An 18,265-nucleotide genomic window follows, 5' to 3' on the forward strand; every position below is an offset into this window, starting at 1 on the left:
GGCGGAAATACAGCTGGTCACGGGTTCCTGGCAGGGGGACATGGATTAATTCAGGGAAAACAGGAGATAGTGTAAACTAGGGCCTTCACAACTCGATGGCCACTGAGAGGGGGCAGGTAATTTGTCACAGGACTGCCCAGATAATAAAATGGAGCAGTGGCATCAGGATAGAGGGAATAATTTGGTAGACGGACAGTGGATCATTATACAAATAATACTAGGGGCCATTGGGGAGCACAGTTAGCGCCGGGGGGAGGGCGAGCACGCCAGGGAGATTCTCGCCCGGTGGTGGTTCAGCAACTGGATGGCCCCCAGGATGGGGTAGGAGCCACGTGTGCAGAGGGTAGGCGGAAGGGGGGACTGGCCTGCTGGTGGTCCTGGACTCTTCTGCCCTAACCCACAACGTATGGACTGAGGTGAACCTTGGGGAGGCTGCCTGAGTGCAGGTACCCCGGTGGGAATGCCAGCGTACCATGCGGGGCCCTGGTTTTCAAATAGTGCAACTGTTCGCTGTAGCGCGTTGGGGCTAGCTGGCACAATGTGCACAGCAGAGGGGGGGCTTGGTGGGCCGAGACGACCAAGTTCAAGTGTATGGCCAAGTTCAAGAGTTCAAATGTAATGTGGTGCATATCTTCTTTACTGCCTTTGACAGGCCAAGGCCACTAAAGTGTATGGCCAAGCTCAAGTTCAAGTGTAATATCGTGCCTAATTGCCTTGCAGCCTTCGTCATGTTAATACCGCTAAAGAGTGATGCTTTGATAATTTTATATCCAAAAGGGATACTGTTACTCTCGTGTTGGTCACTGGTGAATTACCTGTTTCGTGAATAAAGAGGCTACGCCATGAACAACACGCTCTGTTTCTGAGAGTTCTTGGGCAATGGGAAGAGTGAATGTCACGTTGTGCGCCTACTATGCATTTGTCAGCATTTATTCGCTGCCGATAGCGTTGGTGTATGTTCTGCTGTCTATTTGTTGGTTTTTGTCGGTGTGCGAATTGCATGTTTGATGTGTTAGTGTGTTTCAGTTAGTGTATGTGCTTACCCTTTGTTTGTTGCTACGCATCTACATGTGACAGTGTTTGAATCATTTTCTATGCTGCTCTGTACTTTTGAAACAGTATTTCTTCCTGTTTGTGGCCATGGGTGTGTGTGCGTGTGTGTGTTTGTGTTTGTGTGTGTGTTTGTGTGAAACTCAAAGTTGCTCTGGGCCTTCTTATGTGCGTTAGCCTGTGTATCTGAGTGTGCTTAGGTGAGAGGGAATGAGAAACTGTTGTGTGTATGTGTTCTTCCATTTGTTGATGTTTCTACATTTGTTATTTGCGTTTCACTGGTTCTCTGATTGTGTTTGTTTTCCTCCCTATTTTTTGCTGTGTGTGTCTATTTGTCTGCCTGTGTATGTTTGCTTTGCTGAAAGTGTTTGCTTGTATGTGTGTGTGTAGAACTGCGTATTTTGCTTAGACTTTGTATATATTGGTTGGTTTGTTTGTTCACCCTGCTTTAAGTTATTTGTTTTAGTGAGGGTTGTGCTTGGCCTCTTCTTATATACCTTATCTACAGACCAAATGCTTGAGGCACGGTCACTTAAGATTCTGGCACACTGCTGGAATCCCATCATACTTGGCCAGGTAACCTGAATGTTAATGGTTTGCTTGGTTAACAGCAATACTATTTACATAGGTTACAAAGAGTAATGAGAACCCAGACAGGTGGTGTCTTCTCAACCATGCAGCAAAAATAATTATTCCGGAAGTGAAAACAACCATAGGGTTAAAATGCAATTTCTATTACGATGGCGGTCCTTCCAATGGTTTGTTTCTTAAATACGCATAGTTGCAACATTTGTGGCCCAAAAGAGGTTTGTTTATGCAGGCTAGCATATTAAATATTACTTCCGCGAAATTGATATCACATGAACAGTCCTGACTTTAGAGATTATTAATATGTCATTACCAGGCCAACACGTAGCGTTGTCACAGCTGAAGATGCCGTCATTAATAGTCCTGATTAGCAGTCGGCAAGCACGAACAAAACCAGCCTCGTTCACGCAATGTGCAATAATGTGGTGCATCGCTAAATACTTATTAGGTCCGAAAGGCGAGACCGATTGCATTGCAAATGCTTGTTTAATTGGGATGTGGACCTTCAGATCAACACCAGAGCACACAGTGCAAGCAATAGATTCCTGAATACCGCAAGTTAAAACCATAACGTATTTGGGCAATTCCATGCCCTTAAAGGGTCCCTCACAGTCCCCCCTGTCAGTCCCATGGGATCAGGGTACCTCTAACCTGACCCCTTCTATCACTTTAAAATTTTATTTTCACATCTGGGAACTGAGTTGTGATGCTCATAATGCTGGCCAAAACTTTCCTCTCAGGTAGCAGCCAGCCACGGCATTGCCATTGGCACGTGGCTCAGTGGATCTGCCTCGATGGACCCATATCTCTAGATATACATAAATAGTGTTTCTTAAAAACGCCAAAACTACTGAACAGATTTACACCAAATTACAAAAAGCACTGTTTCTGGAACAAGTTCTAGCTTTCTGCCAGATTTGGTGTAATTACATTCAGCTGTTCGGGCTATGTTGTGTCTAAAATGCCTATAGGAAATTGCATGCAGAAAACCAGTTTTGGGACCCCTGCTTTATCTCATCCCCTGATTGATGGATCGCCCTTAGCCTCTCCAGACAACAGCTGAAATAACTGGCAAGCTTGTTTTGAAACGTTTTTGAAGATTTGTCAAATGGAGCCAAAGTTGTTAGCAAACAAATAAGCGTTGTTCCTATGGAAACTGGGCCCTAACTATAACTAATTAATATATTTAGGTAAAACCTTCTGTGACAACATAACATTTTAAATGTACAAACCCAATGAAATTCGCCACTTATACTTAGCTCTGGTATCAATAATTTCATTGCAAATTTTGCAGTGATAATATTAATGATGTCATAGAAGATGTGATGAGTGATGTAATATGGGTTGACAGAGGGGTTTAATCACTGTAGAAATGAAGTAGTCTCTGTCGTGATTAAACCTAATGTCTGCCCGCTTTTAAAGTTGATGGGCAGATTTGTATCTTAGCAGTATGTATACTCTGCTACAATGGGGTATATGTACCCCCAAGATATAAATCAGGCCCTTTGTCTATTCCTGATTTTGCAGATTATTTGTACTATTCCTTATACTGAGAGCATACATGGCAATCATTCCTAAGTACTTTATGGGGATTTCTGCAGCATTTTCATTTTTCTAAGTCTTGTACTGCACTTGATCATAACCTTTTTAGTTTGTTAAACATCACTGCAGAACTCATTGAGTTGGTCCTTTTTGTATTCACTGTATTTTGAAAAGCTATTTTGAAACTTGTCTCTGGGAGACATTCTTTCATGAAATCAAGGTTAACATGATCCCCGATCAACATCTGGGTTTTCACTGAGATGTGACTTCATCAGGGATACAGTATACCTACACATAAGGACTAACATTCCTGTGTTAACCCTTAGAAAAATTCATGTACCCAAATTCAATTTGATAGACTGCACATATTGCTGAACACTGTTGTCTCTTCACATAAAACAATGGAGTGTAGTAAAGTTTAATCAATCCCTCCACCCACAAGAGGCATCTTAAAAGGACATTTCTTAAGTTATTGGAATTACACCCTAAGTACTGATGGGTACTGTTAGCAGCGGGTCTTGTAGAGAAAGAACTAAGATAGTGCAGTCATAATTCAAACACTTGGGCCCTTGATCTTAATAAAGGAATCTTCCATCAAACCTTAGTCTATTCTTGAATTTAGAAAGAATAATCAGGTTTTGCCAAATCCTTGTGAAGTTAGTAACTGGAAGAGGAGAATGACAACCACTCCCAACTGCAAAGCCAGGGAGGAGTTACACTATAGAACAATAATGTGTAATAAATTCTGTTTGACTAAATAATATTGGGAAATAATAACAAATGATAGGAAGATGCCATAACGGTAACGGAGAAGTCATTGAAAGGGTTCTAATTGATAAGAAAATTCTTCTTAAAGGGTGCAGTAGATAGGGAGGCGTCCGATCATGCTGCTCAGCCTGTACTGACACCGAATCCACCATCAAGCAGTGCAGTCTTCACAACGCTTCATTTGCCAATCTTACACAAGATCCAACCAAAGGTCAAGACCCGGAATTGAATAAGAAAATCTAGTGTTGAGACACAATAGCATTTTACCTATGGACCAGAAGCGATTGGACCAGAACTGGATCCTGCTGCAAGCATATATGGAAGGCAGTAGTGCAAAGCAGACATAAAACAATGAATGAGCAGTGTAGTATCAAGTTTAGGCACAGAGTAAAAGAACACAGTGCACAGTCTATCCCAGCATGTTGCATAGACTATCTACATACTTCTGGGCCTGGTACGGTAATGCAATGTAATATGCCACACCATATTACCCCAGATCTAGTACCAAATACATAATCAGACAGGATCATCAACAGTCTCAGTGTGGATCACCAAATGAGTGTCCCCTTCCCCACCACTTCCTGAGTTTCTATAAGCACTGTACAGGGCCCAAAAGTTCCTGGGGCGATTTCGAGGGGGGAGGAGTTTGCTGTAGTGCTCCGTTTGATTGCAGCCATATAGCATGTCCCTTGCCCAGTGTGCAGTTGTGGGAAGAAGCCTTCGCATCCAGCTGATCGTAACTCTGCGTTTTGCTATTAACAATCACATGTCTACCAATCTATGAAGCCCCTTTGGTAATGATTTGGAATAGCCCAGCAGCGCTAGGGCCGGGTCCGGCTCCAGCTCCTCTCCAATTATTTTTGCAATTCAGTATTCTGTTACAGAATTGGAAAATGGGTTCAGTATGTAACAAAACGCCATTTCACAATTACAAACCTTGTTATTTTGCCACTGACTGGCATTTTATATCAAGCCGTTGTTCTGATTAAAGCAAATCCAGTGTCTCATATTTATCAGCTTCCAACTATTGTGAAGAAACAGTTTCAATTACCATACCAGTACCTGAAAGATATAATATCTGGAGCAGACAAGGGCTGAGCACACTGGAACGTCCTCTATAAGCAGGAGATTAGCAACCTTGAACTAGGCCTTTCACAAGAATTTTAAGAACTTTGATGCTTTCTTCCACCATTCAAACCCAGTAAGGAGGAAATTGCAAACTGAAAATCCACTGGCTGACTCCATGCTACAAACTCCAATATAACCAAAATCAGTGGGAAAATTACACACACAGAGGGTCTGTACAAAATATAGCTCAATTCATCTACTGCAGAAGCCAATGTACAAAAAATAAATAACCAGCAAGTTTACAAATATTATGAGAAGATCCAAATGCCAAATAGCCACCAAAAAACTGTGATAGCCTTCAAATTATTTAGGAAAGTTGCTGACTAAACCAGTTTTGAAAACACCAATCCAAGGTTCGCCCAGTCCCCTCAAAATGAAAATGACTAATGCTCATTCAGAAACTAAACCACTCTTGAAGATTGCAACTAGCGTAGAAAGCTGTGCTAAGAATATCGATTGTTGGATGATGCCATGTGAATCACTTCAGGTATCATGACTACTAGAAATATGTGGGAGGCCTCCCTCTTGCTGCAAATCTCTCTCCTTCATGTTCCCTGGAGAATAAAACCATGCATATCTTCAGCAAATGTATCACCATTTCCTAATGGCTTGATTTCATCATGGCTTAAGATTGGTCACATTTGATGGAACAGAGCATAACATTTCTTTGTCACTAGAGGATTGAACGACATTGCTTTCCGTTACATGTAGGAAGAATACAACGTTCTCTGGGTTTAAGGTCATTGTTCTCCAATCATAAATGAAATAATTATTTTTCCTAAATGAAGAGGTGACAAAACTCATGGGGTCTAATGTGAGAAGGCAGTTCTGACCATCTAACACCGTGACTTTGGCCTATTATTGTGGGAGAGCCTCATAACCTGGGACTCGCCCACTGTAAACTTATGGTCAAATGGACTGCTGTGTTTACCACCAGTGTCTGGGATAAGGCCACTGAGATGCAGCCAGGGTAAGTTGCTTTCGGCTGGTTACCTTTGGACATGTGTGCCCAGATGTGTGCACCCATGTGAGGGCTGCGTGTGGGAGACTCTTGTCGTGTGCAGCCCAGCACCTCACACAGGTAGCCATGTGCAAAAGGGAACATGCAGAGTAGGGTGGTGACCTAGAATAGTCCTTATAATGGGGGGTACACATGTAGGGAAATCAGTGTGTGTGTGTCTTAAATGTAGTAACACTCCATTATACTCCCATGGGAAGGACTGCCTTAAGGCACAGCTTCAGTTCCCTTGGGTCCATGGGTGCGAGAAGCACACCAATGTACACAGTAACCTGTGTCAAAAGAATAGTTATGTAAAATCCAAAAGCATATCTGTATCGCTTCTGGGTCATCCAGAAACGTCATATTTCTCTTGCTCAGCTCAGGATAAGAGCTGAGGCCTTTTTGTGACCCTTCTGGGCTGGGTTAATTACTTTTCTCCCCAGCTGCAGGAACAAAGGCCTCACCCTTCAAAGCAAGCATTTGACAGTGCTTCAGTCAACTTTCCAGGAGGAACGGACTGGGCAAAATTGCTCTGCATCAATCAGCCAGCTGTCACCCAGGAAGAGGGTCTTCTCCAGGCCCTTCAATCAGGGAGAGGGTCAAATCAGAGGGGGGCTCTTTCAAAGATTTTCTGTGGGAAGGCCCTAGCAGTGATGCTAGTAAGGGGGAGATTAGACCCTCAGAGCCATGTGGCCAGTAACTCCTGGGTGATGCCATCTTGCAGAATCACAGAAGCCTGTGCATGGAGGTTAAAACATGAGTGGAGAGGTGATGTGGCTCCTTGGGATAGGCCGGGGGTGCATTCCTGCTGGCACCTCTTGCACCCCTTTAAAAGGTCTTGAACAGGGTGAGAGTTCTCTCTTGGATGTGCTTTTTCTGGGGAACACTGATACTGGAGCCTGACGCCATGGACAATTGGAATAAGAAGCCCCCTGACTTTCCCCAGGACTAAGGACTCTGTGTCTTTCGACTCCAGTACCAGTGATGGAAAGACTGAGCTTCTGCGCAGGGAGGAGAGAGGCCCAGAAGAAGAGCAAGGTGAAAAGCTGGTGCAGGGAGCCTGTGAAACCAGCTCCTTGCAAAATGTGTTACTCTTTGTCCAGAAGGCCTGATGAAAGTACCTCAGGTGGCTAGGGCTTTCCACAAAGGAGCAAGAGGAACCAAAGATCGTCTAAATTTGATCTGCCGGGCCAAAGATATCCTCATTAAAAGTTTGGTGATCATTTGCCTTTTGCAGGACTCCAGCGACAAAGCTAGGGCTCCGCTGCCATTTTCAGCAATGTCCTAGGGTGGCACGGGGCCAGGGGGCTGCCCCAAGAATGAAGAAGTTGAGATGGAAGAGTCGTTGTGCTTTCAAGCAGCAGGGAGTAGGGGCCTAGGACCCCATCCCTGGGCCCTAGCAAAAATATTGATCCAAGGGAGCGCCGTCGCACATACTCGGTTCAGAGGAAGGGGCCTAGGACCCCATCCCTGAGCCCAGAAAAGCCAAGCACTGCAGGGTCTGCCATCACGCTCCCCCGGGGAAGGAGAAAGGGGTCCAGGACCCCACCCCTGTGCCCTGATAAGGCCAGCACCACTGCAAGCGTCTGCCCACAGGAGCAGGCAGACCACAGTGAAGTGCCAGCTCCTGCTGCAGCATGCAATTGTGCTGGCCCGGCGGGAGCCGGCAAATGTAGGTCTCCCTGAACTGCTTTCCAGCATTGCAAAAGACGTAGGGTGCCCGGTGGGATTTGGCTCCCCAGAGAAAAACTACAGCGTGGCGTGACAGTGTCGTTGCAAAAGAATAGTAAAGGAATCTGACACAGCTCTCCCAAATGCAGCAGGAGAGCCACTGTTTAAAAATGCACAAAAGAGCATGAGAAGTGCTCCATAATGCACTGTGGATCTCGACTATTTAGCCCGCATTGAGAAGAATGAAAAACACTTGTTTGTGACTTGTGATTACCCCAGGAAAGTTGGTCAACACCCAAAAGGTGCTACCAGATAGGGTGAGCTGCGGGAGGAGTGCAGCCTCCCCCAAAAAATATGGCCAGAGTACCCACACTAAGCATATTATGTTTATGTTTCTACATAGTGATCTAAAGTCGATATCGTGGCAATCGATAGGTTTTGTACTGGATTGAACTACGTTCCGATTTTTGGTGAGATATCTATGTGGTCATTTGTCCATTTTGGATATACTAACACACTTCACCACTTTTTGATAAATCAATCACGGTATTTAGCGCATTGATGTGGTGAGCCTTTTGAATACTCATAGGCGAAATTTGTTGTATTTCTTTAGTGACAAAGCACTTTGACTTGTAGTTTGGGTCTTTGTTACGTTCTTTTTTCACCTTTGAGTGTTTCATCTGGTGTCTTAAATTTCCTCTCCAACCATCTAATTGGATATATGTATTTCTTTGATCATTGCTGATGGTGTATCGTTTCTCTCCTTCCCTATTTTATTTCTTTTTCCTTTTTTCTTTTCTCTTTTTTCACTTTTCCACTTGCCTTTTCTTTCTGCCACCACCTATAGCAGAAGTTGGTATTGATTGTCTATTAATCACAAATGATAATTGTATCTCTGTAATGTGGTCATTGCAACTTTGGTTTTTTAGATTACATCAAATGTAATTTTAGAAAGATCACTATTGATATATGTATGTTGCGCTTTACAGCCCTGAGGAAGCCCGCTGTCGGGCGAAACGCGTTGGCTGTTTCTCTGCTGCTGCTCAACCTGCAACAATTAAAGAACCTATTTTTCTATCTGTATATTTGGACTCTAAAATGTTATGTATAATCTTTATTCTTTGAAGTGTTGCCTCTCTGTTAAATGATTTTTTGGTGACCCACACTAAGCTAGTTGGGACTCCAAGAGAATCATGAACCCCAGATTTGCAAATGATTTAAAGTCTTCCCTAGGCTGGAGCTCGGCTTCTACAGCTGGGTTGCCTGTGCCCTTTGGGGGCAATGGTTATGGTTGCAAGGTTAGTGACCAAAAGTTGCCCAATATGAGGTTTCATGTCGGATTGTTGACACTCTGTAGGGGTGAGATCTGTAATTAAGGGTGTAGTGATTACAGTGGTGGTGTCATTTAAGGACTATGTATAAAATGCAGTATTGTATGTTGAACGTTTTCAAAGTGTATCCTGCAAGGACCTTGTAGGTAACTAATTATAATTGCACAGTATTGTAATTATATGAGAATAAATTGTGTTCTTAATATTGACAGTTATAATGAGTCCACGGAACCCCCAGTCATGCTTAGACATTGATTCTTGCTCTTGCTTTATTTGAATAATGACACCAACAGCCACTCGTGATTAGGCTTTGCATGATTTATTGCCAGTATTAGGTGCCCTCAGCCATGGTTATATGTACTTATTGCTTTTATTTCTATGGTGAAATGCTTATTGAAATAGTGGCAGTATTAAATGCTCGTACTTCAAGTTATGTTCGACCACTGGCATTAAGGGACAAGATAATGTTTATAAATGTGAGTTGCGTTACTAGGCCCCCCTCTTTTGGGTAACATTATGCAAAATTTCCCAAAAGTAAAACCATCAGCTTGTGTAAATTGTTGCATAGTATTGAGTAATGTGCGTGTGATAAATTTACTTTTCCTTTTTTTAAAAGAAAAAGCACAGACTGGACAATCATTTATTGAGTATTATCATTGTGTATCTATGAATTGAGATTACTAGCCCACACCACCTCCCTTGAGTAGGTCTTGGACTGCTCTGAAGCATCCCCCTCTGAGAGTCAAGTGCTAAAATGGGGTATTTGGTTTACAGTGCAGGACAGATGTAGTCCCATTGTCCCATTACTTTTGCAGGCAACACAACTAATGCCTCATTTTCCAACATCTACCTCAATATTATTGGCCCAGGAAAGGCATACAGTAGCTGGGGGGCATGATTGTAAGAAATGTGGGAGAACTGAATATCCTTTATTGTTTATATATCTAGAGACGTATCTTCGAAATTGAGTACGGCTTTTTGTTTCACGGCTGGTAGAAAAGCAGCTGTCAAAATGAAGGTGATATTTCTCTTCTGAAAGTTGGCAATCAAGGTGCCTAAGGTAGATATTCTCAGAATCGAACATTCATTTCAGGGAAGAAAAGCATGACTATCTAAAAAAAAATGTATACTGTCCAAGTAAAAGGAAGGCTTTCCCTTTTATCAGTCCGTGGGCTCATGAAACTGACAGTGTACAATACATCCAACCCACACAATGGATAACTTAAAATGTCTCTTCAAAGTTTACCTTAGTTAGATTCATCATTTCCCCTTGAGGTACTGTGGGTAAAGGACCTGAAAAATTAGATACATTCAGATTCATGTGGCAAGCTGTGTGCCAGAAGCCATGTTGCATTATTTTGTGTACAATATAGAGAAGTCCTTTTGAGGTGGTTCTACTTGCCTTTTAGAATAAACAACGATTTATCAGACATAAGAACTTATTTTTGCATGGGGATGTTGATTAAAAAGGTTGATGTTTCATACACTTTGTAATGACTTACAATCTAAGAGATATGGGAGATGGATGGGTCAATAATTCAAGAAACATTATGTTTCTCAATCATAAATGACCTGTACTACATTCTACTGAGGGAAGCAAGCATCCACAAATACTCAGTGAAATGGGCAAATAGGGTATTATGCTATTAGCTTTTAATGAACACCAAATTGGTGATAATGGTCCATTGGAACATAGATGAACTCCCCACATTTAACATGTCGCTGGAATTCTGGAATAAAATGGGTATGGGATAAGTTAGATATTATCACTAAGTTAGAAATCTCTTGCACACATTTTTATGGCACATCTTCTCCTCTAAATAGTACGTGGGGGTGTTTCCTTTTACAGAGCACATGGGCACATGGGCACATGCAACAGGCTAATGTTTCCCTCAAGATAACCACCCGATAAATCTTCTCACATTCATTTACCTCAATAAGGTGATCTATAAATGAACATGTCTGAATCAGTACTGAAGAGCCTTAGAACTACCCATTATGCTTTTTTACTATTACCGAAGGGTTATTGTTCTGGATATGGGCAGTAATTATATAGATGGTGGACATGCATACATTGATAATATGTTCTTTGAAGCACCATTGAGGGTTATTTAAAAAAGTATTATCCTTTGATAAAGTCCAATGAAAAATGTTTTAATGAAATTATCGAAATATGTGCTAACTTATTGACCAAAAGTCTTGCTTTTCACTTACAGAGAAGGGCGTTGTGCTCTAGTTTCTTCCTTCGGTGTCATCAAATACATCATCATTAGCAACCTAATTGCCTGCACCTGTACTCTTTTGCTTTATTGGGTAAGGACACAAATATTAACTAACCAGGAGTTGAACAAATTCATCAGTACCCACATATTAATTTACTCACTGTCACAATTTTTAATAATGTATTTCAAAACAAAATAGATTTCTAGCACTTCCAATGATCAGTTTGATATTCAGTGATTAATTAAATTATCTCTTTACATTTTTATATATTTGTTTGCACTTTCACAATATATATAGAAATGAATATGCCTCATTTTGTTCTTTTATGTGCCCTTCTTTAACCATAGTTAAACATTAATAATAAATACATTTCCATTTGACATAATTTACTTCAAGGGGTAGTCTTGTGATTGCAAGAGGAGACTTGTTGAGCACTAATGCCAACGTAGAACTGTAGTAAGACAAAGATTGGGGATTAAAGAAATCTACATTGAATAATAATATTTGGTGGACAAAAGTGGAAAAAAAAGTTTATACTTAGCAGATCAACAATAAGGAACATGAACCAGTAACTACCCATATTAGGGCTTGATAGCAAGCTAGTGCAATTCCTCTTCTACAAGCCTGAGGAGAAGCTCAACAGAACAAAGAATTACAAGATCTTTAGGTAAAAAGGCCCCGAAATTTGTTAAAAATATTTTGGAGAGCAAAAATTGGAGGGATCCTTTATTACAGAGTGTCAGGAACTCGATAGCTTGCACACTTACTACTTCTGCTCCTAGAAAGACTATGTAAGTAAGTAAGTAAGTAAAAATTTATTGTTTCTGATTAATTAAAACCATTACAAAAGTTCATAATAAGTACACATTTCATCAATTTCTGAATTTGAGAACAGTCTTAAAAAGAAAAAGAAATGGTTAAAAAAAAAAAAAATAAGAAATATTCATAATTCCTTGTTTTTCTGTACACCGTCATCTATTTTAGGTTGTTTAAACTTAACTAGTTTCAGGAATTTTACCAGCAGGCCATTCAGATGTAGAAGTCTTGGGTTGAAGCATGCAATGACCGCTTGTCTCCGTGTACGTATGTTAAGTTCGTTGAAGGTGGTTTTCAGGAGAGCTACTCTTTCCTCTTTTAACTTTTTGCAGGAGCATATCAGATGTTCCATATCTTCTTTCCCTGAGCCACACAGCCTACATGTGGCCCCGCAGTTCTTTCTCAGCCAGGGTTGTAAGTGGGGTATGGCTGGTAAGACTCCGAGCCTTTGTTTTAAAAAAGCTTCTTTTGATTTCCTGCAGTAACCCAGTCCGAAGTATGCCTGTAACCTGGTCGATTTATAAGAGCTCAATATCATCCATGTGTGGCGTCTGTGAGCAAAGGTGGCTTTATTCTCTATAAAGGAGAGTCGCTTTATGTTCTTATTTACAACACGTTTAAATTGTGTGTTCGGAACAGAAACTTCCCATAGATCTTTTAGGTCTGTCTTTGCTAGTGACTCCTCTAGATAGTTTTTTGCAAGTGCAGTGGAGCTGCCGCGCAGGTTTTCCCAAAGCTGGTGATTCAGTGTGTTTTCAGGCAAGTTCTTTATTTTGTACCAGCATTTGATATATGATCCTCGCCTTGCGAGTAGTTGCTTGGTTAAGCCAAATTCTAGCCGGATTTGAGCCTGTGAGGTGTATGATGGTAGGTTTAGGAGGACTCTGTAAGCTCTTGAGATAGTTATGTCCAGTAGTTTTGCGTCTGTACCTCTTAAGGCTTCACTACCGTAAGTAATTGATGACTCGATTTTTGCTTGGGCAACACGCAGTAGTGGCAGAAGAGTTGGCCCGGACAGATTAGTTTTGAGTTGTCTGAGAGTTGTTGCGATCAGCATACCTTTCCTCTTGGTGGCCTCAAGGTGTTTTGAAAAATGGCCGTCCCTGTTGACAATGACGCCAAGATATTTATATTCAGGGCAGTTCTCTATTGCCCTTTCCCCAAGAGACAAGGAGAAGGATTTTTTTTTTCCGGATATTGTCAATGTTTTGGTTTTTTCGATGTTGACCTCGAGCAGGTTATCCTCAGCATATCCGTGCAGTACATTGATAAGTTGTTGCAGACCTACCTTAGTGTGACTAATCAAAACAATGTCGTCTGCATAGGATATGCTGGGCGGGGTTTGTCCCCCCAAACGAGGGGCGTATGCGTTGCAGGCCTGTAGAGCTGGTGGCAAGTCGGCTGTGTATAGATTGAAGAGTGTTGGTGCTAAAACGCACCCCTGCTTAAGGCCTTTTGTTATTATTATGCGCCTTGAGAGGTGGGTGCCATTTCCGAGCTTCACTTGGACCCATGTGTTAGAGTGCAGTTCTATCAGAAGATTTAGGAGTGGTGCTGGAATCCCCCATAGAGCTAGTTTCCTCCACAGATTTGCTCAATTGACATTGTCAAAGGCTGCTTTGAAGTCTACAAAACAGAAGTGGAGACTTTGTTTGGTCTGTTTTGCTTTATCAATAAGTAGTGATAAAGCTAAAAGATTTGTTGTTGTTCCAGCATCTCTGCAAAATCCTGTTTGGCTAGGCGGAAATAAGTTGTTCTTGGTAGCCCATTCACGCAGCTGAATCAATAGTAGCCCTGCAAAATACTTTGCCTCAATATCCAATAGAGCGATCAGGCGATAATTTTTAGGAAGAGCTCTGTCACCTGCTTTATATATTGGTGATATAACTGCGCCCTTCCATGACGCTGGGAGACCCCCAGACAGGCTGGCCGAGATAAAAAGTGGGGTCAGAATTTCTGACCAATAATCCAGATTGTGTTTAAAAAGAGCTGGTGGTATTCCATTTGGCCCTGGCGCTCCATCTTTCCTCCCTTTGGAAATTAGTTCCCTGATGGTAGCAGCGCTGATTTCAGGTCGCGCCTCTTCATGTAGTGTTATTGTTTGCTGTGGGTTGGCCGCCTGAACATCCTGGCGCCTAATTGTTCCTACAGCCTGTTGATTAAAGTGGGTAGCTAAAAAGAGTTCCCAGGAGTCATCTGTTACATGTGATGTTATGCCTCCATGCACTGTTGTTTGCTTTAATGTCGCAGTGAAGTTTAGCCCAAAAGTCATCTTATTTGCATCTTTTGATCTCCCATTTAAGTTTTTTAAGATCAGCCTTTCGTCTGCGAAGCTGTTGGAAAATGCCCGTGCCCCCCTGATGTATCCTCTGCAGCCTTAGTAGTTTGTTTATGGCATTTTTTTGATGTTTCAGGGCCGATTTCTCAGCACTAGATATCTTCCCTGTGATCGTTGAGCCGTGAGATGTATGGTGCCGAACTATGGTAGAGTAAAGGTTTGAAAATACGTCCGTGAAGGTCTCCCATAGGGCTATAAAATTACCCATGGGGTATTTCAGACTGTTTAATTGAAATTTTGCTGCTAATAGTACCTTCTTTGTATTTGCCACTGAGGACTTAATTCTTTTAAGGTTTATTGTGTGGCAAGCTTGGAATCCTATAGGATTGGGGAGGGTTAAGTCTGGAGAGGCCAGAATGGAGACTTCCTGGGGTCGGTGGTCACTGTCTCCTTTATCTCCTAGGCTGAAGTTTAATATATGATGGGAAAATGGGAGAGATACTAGAGTGTAGTCAATTGTGGAAGACATGTTACCTGAGTGGAATGAGGCGGCAGATGGTGAATCGTCTGCAAATCTTCCATTTAAAGCTCTCAGCCCTAAGTGCTCCATCTCTTCTAGAAGCTCCTTTCCCATTTTGGGGATTTTTCCCGGGCCATTGGTGGATTGGGTTGGAATATTCCAATAGGACTGAGCTTGAGTGTCATTGTTTGTGGACGAGCCTAGTATATATTGGTTGAAGTCCCCCGACAGAATGAATTTAGAAGTGGTTTGCGTGGACATCAGTTGGTGCAGGTAGTCCAATAGAGATTTCGACTCCTGTTTTTTATTTTTTGGATTTATGTAGATGTTGGTCACCAGTACCTCTTTTTTCCCTTTAAGGTTTAATTTGATATTTACGGTGTGTATAGCTGGGGATTGATGAGTTAATTCCAGGGCACTGTGAATTTTTGTAATCTTAATGTAAGAGGCTAAGCTGCCCGCTAGCCGGCTTTATTTACTTTTCCTTGTGGCTGAAGTGTAAAAACAGGTGTAACCCTCTATTTGCACCGGGTTTTCTGACCATGTTTCCTGTAATAGGATAATGTCAAATGATTTTACGTATTGAAGGAATTCGGCGTCTGCAGCCTTATTGTTTTGCCCGTTTATGTTCCATGTGCACAATTTTAGTAGCGTAGTGTCTGAATTCGTATCTGTCCTTATTGGCTTGCCCTGTCATTGTGGATAGTTCATAGCATTGATCGTCCTAAAGATCCGGACGTTTTCAAAATTATCTAAGTGGGGAGCCATTGCGCCCTCTTGAGTTCAGCACCTGCCTCTTTAACAGTGAACGGCCCTGGGCGCCCCATAGGACTGACGTGGTCTGTCAGTTTTTCAGAGGTGGTCCTTCACGGGGTCTCTCAAGCAGGGGGAACGGATATCCTGAGTTGTGGTATAAGGCTGATTGTATCCCCCACGCTTTGAGGGTTGTCTGCGCCTCCAGAATTTTATTAACTATTTTGGGTGACCTCCAGATTGCTTTTGTGGCTTCCAAGTTCTGTAATTTATCCACTTTTATAAATTCTACTGAGAGAAGATCAGCTGAACATAAATCATTTAGGGTTGGCATGGTGCTTAGGAGTCGAAGTAGGTTACCCCTATTCAAGATGTCGAATGGGCCTTTTGATTCATACTCTGGAGTGAAGACAATAATGGAGGGATTCGTGGTTTGGGGTCCCGGCTGAGCTATTGGATAGTTGCCACCCAAGTAGGTTCCTCCATAGTTTGAAATTAACTGTTGTAGGGGTCTCGGATTGATTTCAAGAGTTGGAGGGTCTTGAGACTTGGAAGCTGAGGGGGCTTTAGGGGCTCCGTCTGAGTGGGGAGGCAGTTGAGCCCGGGGACCCAAAAGTCCAGAAGGTGTGGGCTCCTTGCCCGATGATTGGGGCGAGTAGAGGATGATCGTAGATTCCGGTGCTGAATCAGTACCATGTGTGAGTAGCACCTCCTTTGGCATGTTTGGTGGTGGTTGTCTTGGGAAGTTAACAGCTTCCCCATTGCTAGTCCCACTGAGGACCATAGTACTTTAAGAGGCAGTGTGGCTGCTGGACTGGGCCCGGCCTGCCCCCAATATTGGAGCCTCTTTGTGAACTGCCGGGTTTCCCCCTATTGTAGGTTCACTTGTCTTGATAGGAATTTGTTCTGCACTTGTGAAGAGGGCTGTAAGAAATTTTGGTTCAGATGGCTCCTGTTTCGGCACGTTAAGCTTAGAAGGTTGCATCCCCATCTGTGGTTTCTGTTTAACAAATTACTCCTGTTGATTGCGCAAACCAGCTTGAACCTCATCCAAGATGGTGGCTGCCGTTTATTCAATATGACCCGCTCTAGTCTTCAGGAGAAAGGCTCAAGCTCAAGCCAATCTGCTGCGCGAGCGCCCGGTGAGCCGTGCACTTCAACTGAGGAATTCCACGTTGACAGCTGTGTCTCTCAGCTGTTCCAGTGAAAAGACCTAATTCCAGTCAGAGTTCCCCCTCCAAATTCTTCAGTTAGAATATATAGGGTGTGCACACCGGGAACTCATTCCCCAGAATAGAGTTCACTAGTTTTTCCTGTGTTTTCCCTTACGCTCTGAGTTAAGTGTTCGTCTAATAGTTTCCATCAGAGTTCCAGAGTGAGAATTTCAAGTGACGAGTCTTCGTCGTCTTCTGAGGCAGTATTTCCGTTTCCAGTCAGAGTTCATGACCGTGAGTCCAGAGAGCATTCAAGCACACAGCGAGACCAAGTAAGGCAGAGGCATCTTGTTATTGGTTCAGGAGTTTGAAGAGGTATATGTATATTAATGACTTTACTTCACATTTGATCGGAGAGCAAGTGCTTCACCTTTCCTTGCGACAATATTGGAGTATAGAAGACTACTAAGAAGAGTGCTACAGTTCTTCAGCATTCCCAGAGAGTTAGGCTTAGTGCAGCTACTCCAGGTATAAAGTCAGTTCCCTGTGGGAGTGGGAGTTGGGTTAAGGCTTAGTTAAGGCTTAGTTCAATGACATAATTGTTCCCTTCTCGCTCCAGGTGTAAACTTAGAGTCGCAACACTTCAGGAACACCAATTTCACTACCATCAAGAGAGAGGCAAAAACTGTGACTACATCAGGTAGATTATGTTCGAATATGGAGGGAGAGAGGAATCCCAGGTAATAGGGAGGATTTAGAATTGCAAGGTTGTTCTTCTCCCCCTCTGCTGCAGGTCCGCCAGATCATTCCAGAATCAAGAAGAAACAAGGAGAAAATTAATATAGAAGATTCAGAATAGAGAAGGTGGCAGCTCCTGAGATCGCAGGCAGTCTCTATTTCTTTACCCATTCCCCTTTCCCCCCGGTGGGTGTCGATACAGAGTTATTCTGTCTCGGCAACAGCGCTGGGGATTTGGGACTTGTCATCTGCTTTTGTGGAAGAAATTTTGGCACCAAGGTAAGAATCCTGACACAGAGCAACGTTCTGGTACCCAGAGAAGTCAGATGATCCAGTAGAAAGGTTTGAAGGTAAAACCTTGAAATCAATGCTCAGAATAATAAACAGTAACCCAAACTTCACACTGGACTCTAATATGACCAATACATTGAATGTTGTGATGTGTTGATTTGTAGTGTGCTCTAGAAGTAGAGGGTGTTCAGCTGCTGAGCAGGCTTGTAAGAGTGTGGTCCACGTCAAAATATTCCAAGAGTCAAGACTTCAGCTTCTTGCGGAACTCAAGTAGCGAGAAGGAGGTTCTGATGTGTTGTGGGAGGTTGTTTCAAGTTTTGAGTGTGCAGTATGAGAACAAACGACATTCTGTACTGCTTTTGGGAATGCAGTGAGTGTGTGCAATCAAGAGTGAGACAGAGCTAAGGTGTCTGG

At 42.6% G+C, this 18,265-nt stretch overlaps 1 protein-coding gene across 1 annotated transcript in view; it reads left to right on the top strand.

The window, feature by feature from the left end:
* LOC146788643 (putative cation-transporting ATPase 13A4) overlaps window positions 1–18,265 on the top strand; it is a 383,399-nt gene that overhangs the window by 334,045 nt on the left and 31,089 nt on the right. The window contains 1 exon segment of the mRNA XM_085635852.1: window positions 11,295–11,391. Coding sequence (XP_085491978.1) covers window positions 11,295–11,391 — 97 coding nt within the window.

Source organism: Triturus cristatus, chromosome 11 (assembly GCF_964204655.1).
Source record: "Triturus cristatus chromosome 11, aTriCri1.1, whole genome shotgun sequence".
Classification (NCBI taxonomy): Eukaryota; Metazoa; Chordata; class Amphibia; order Caudata; family Salamandridae; genus Triturus; species Triturus cristatus.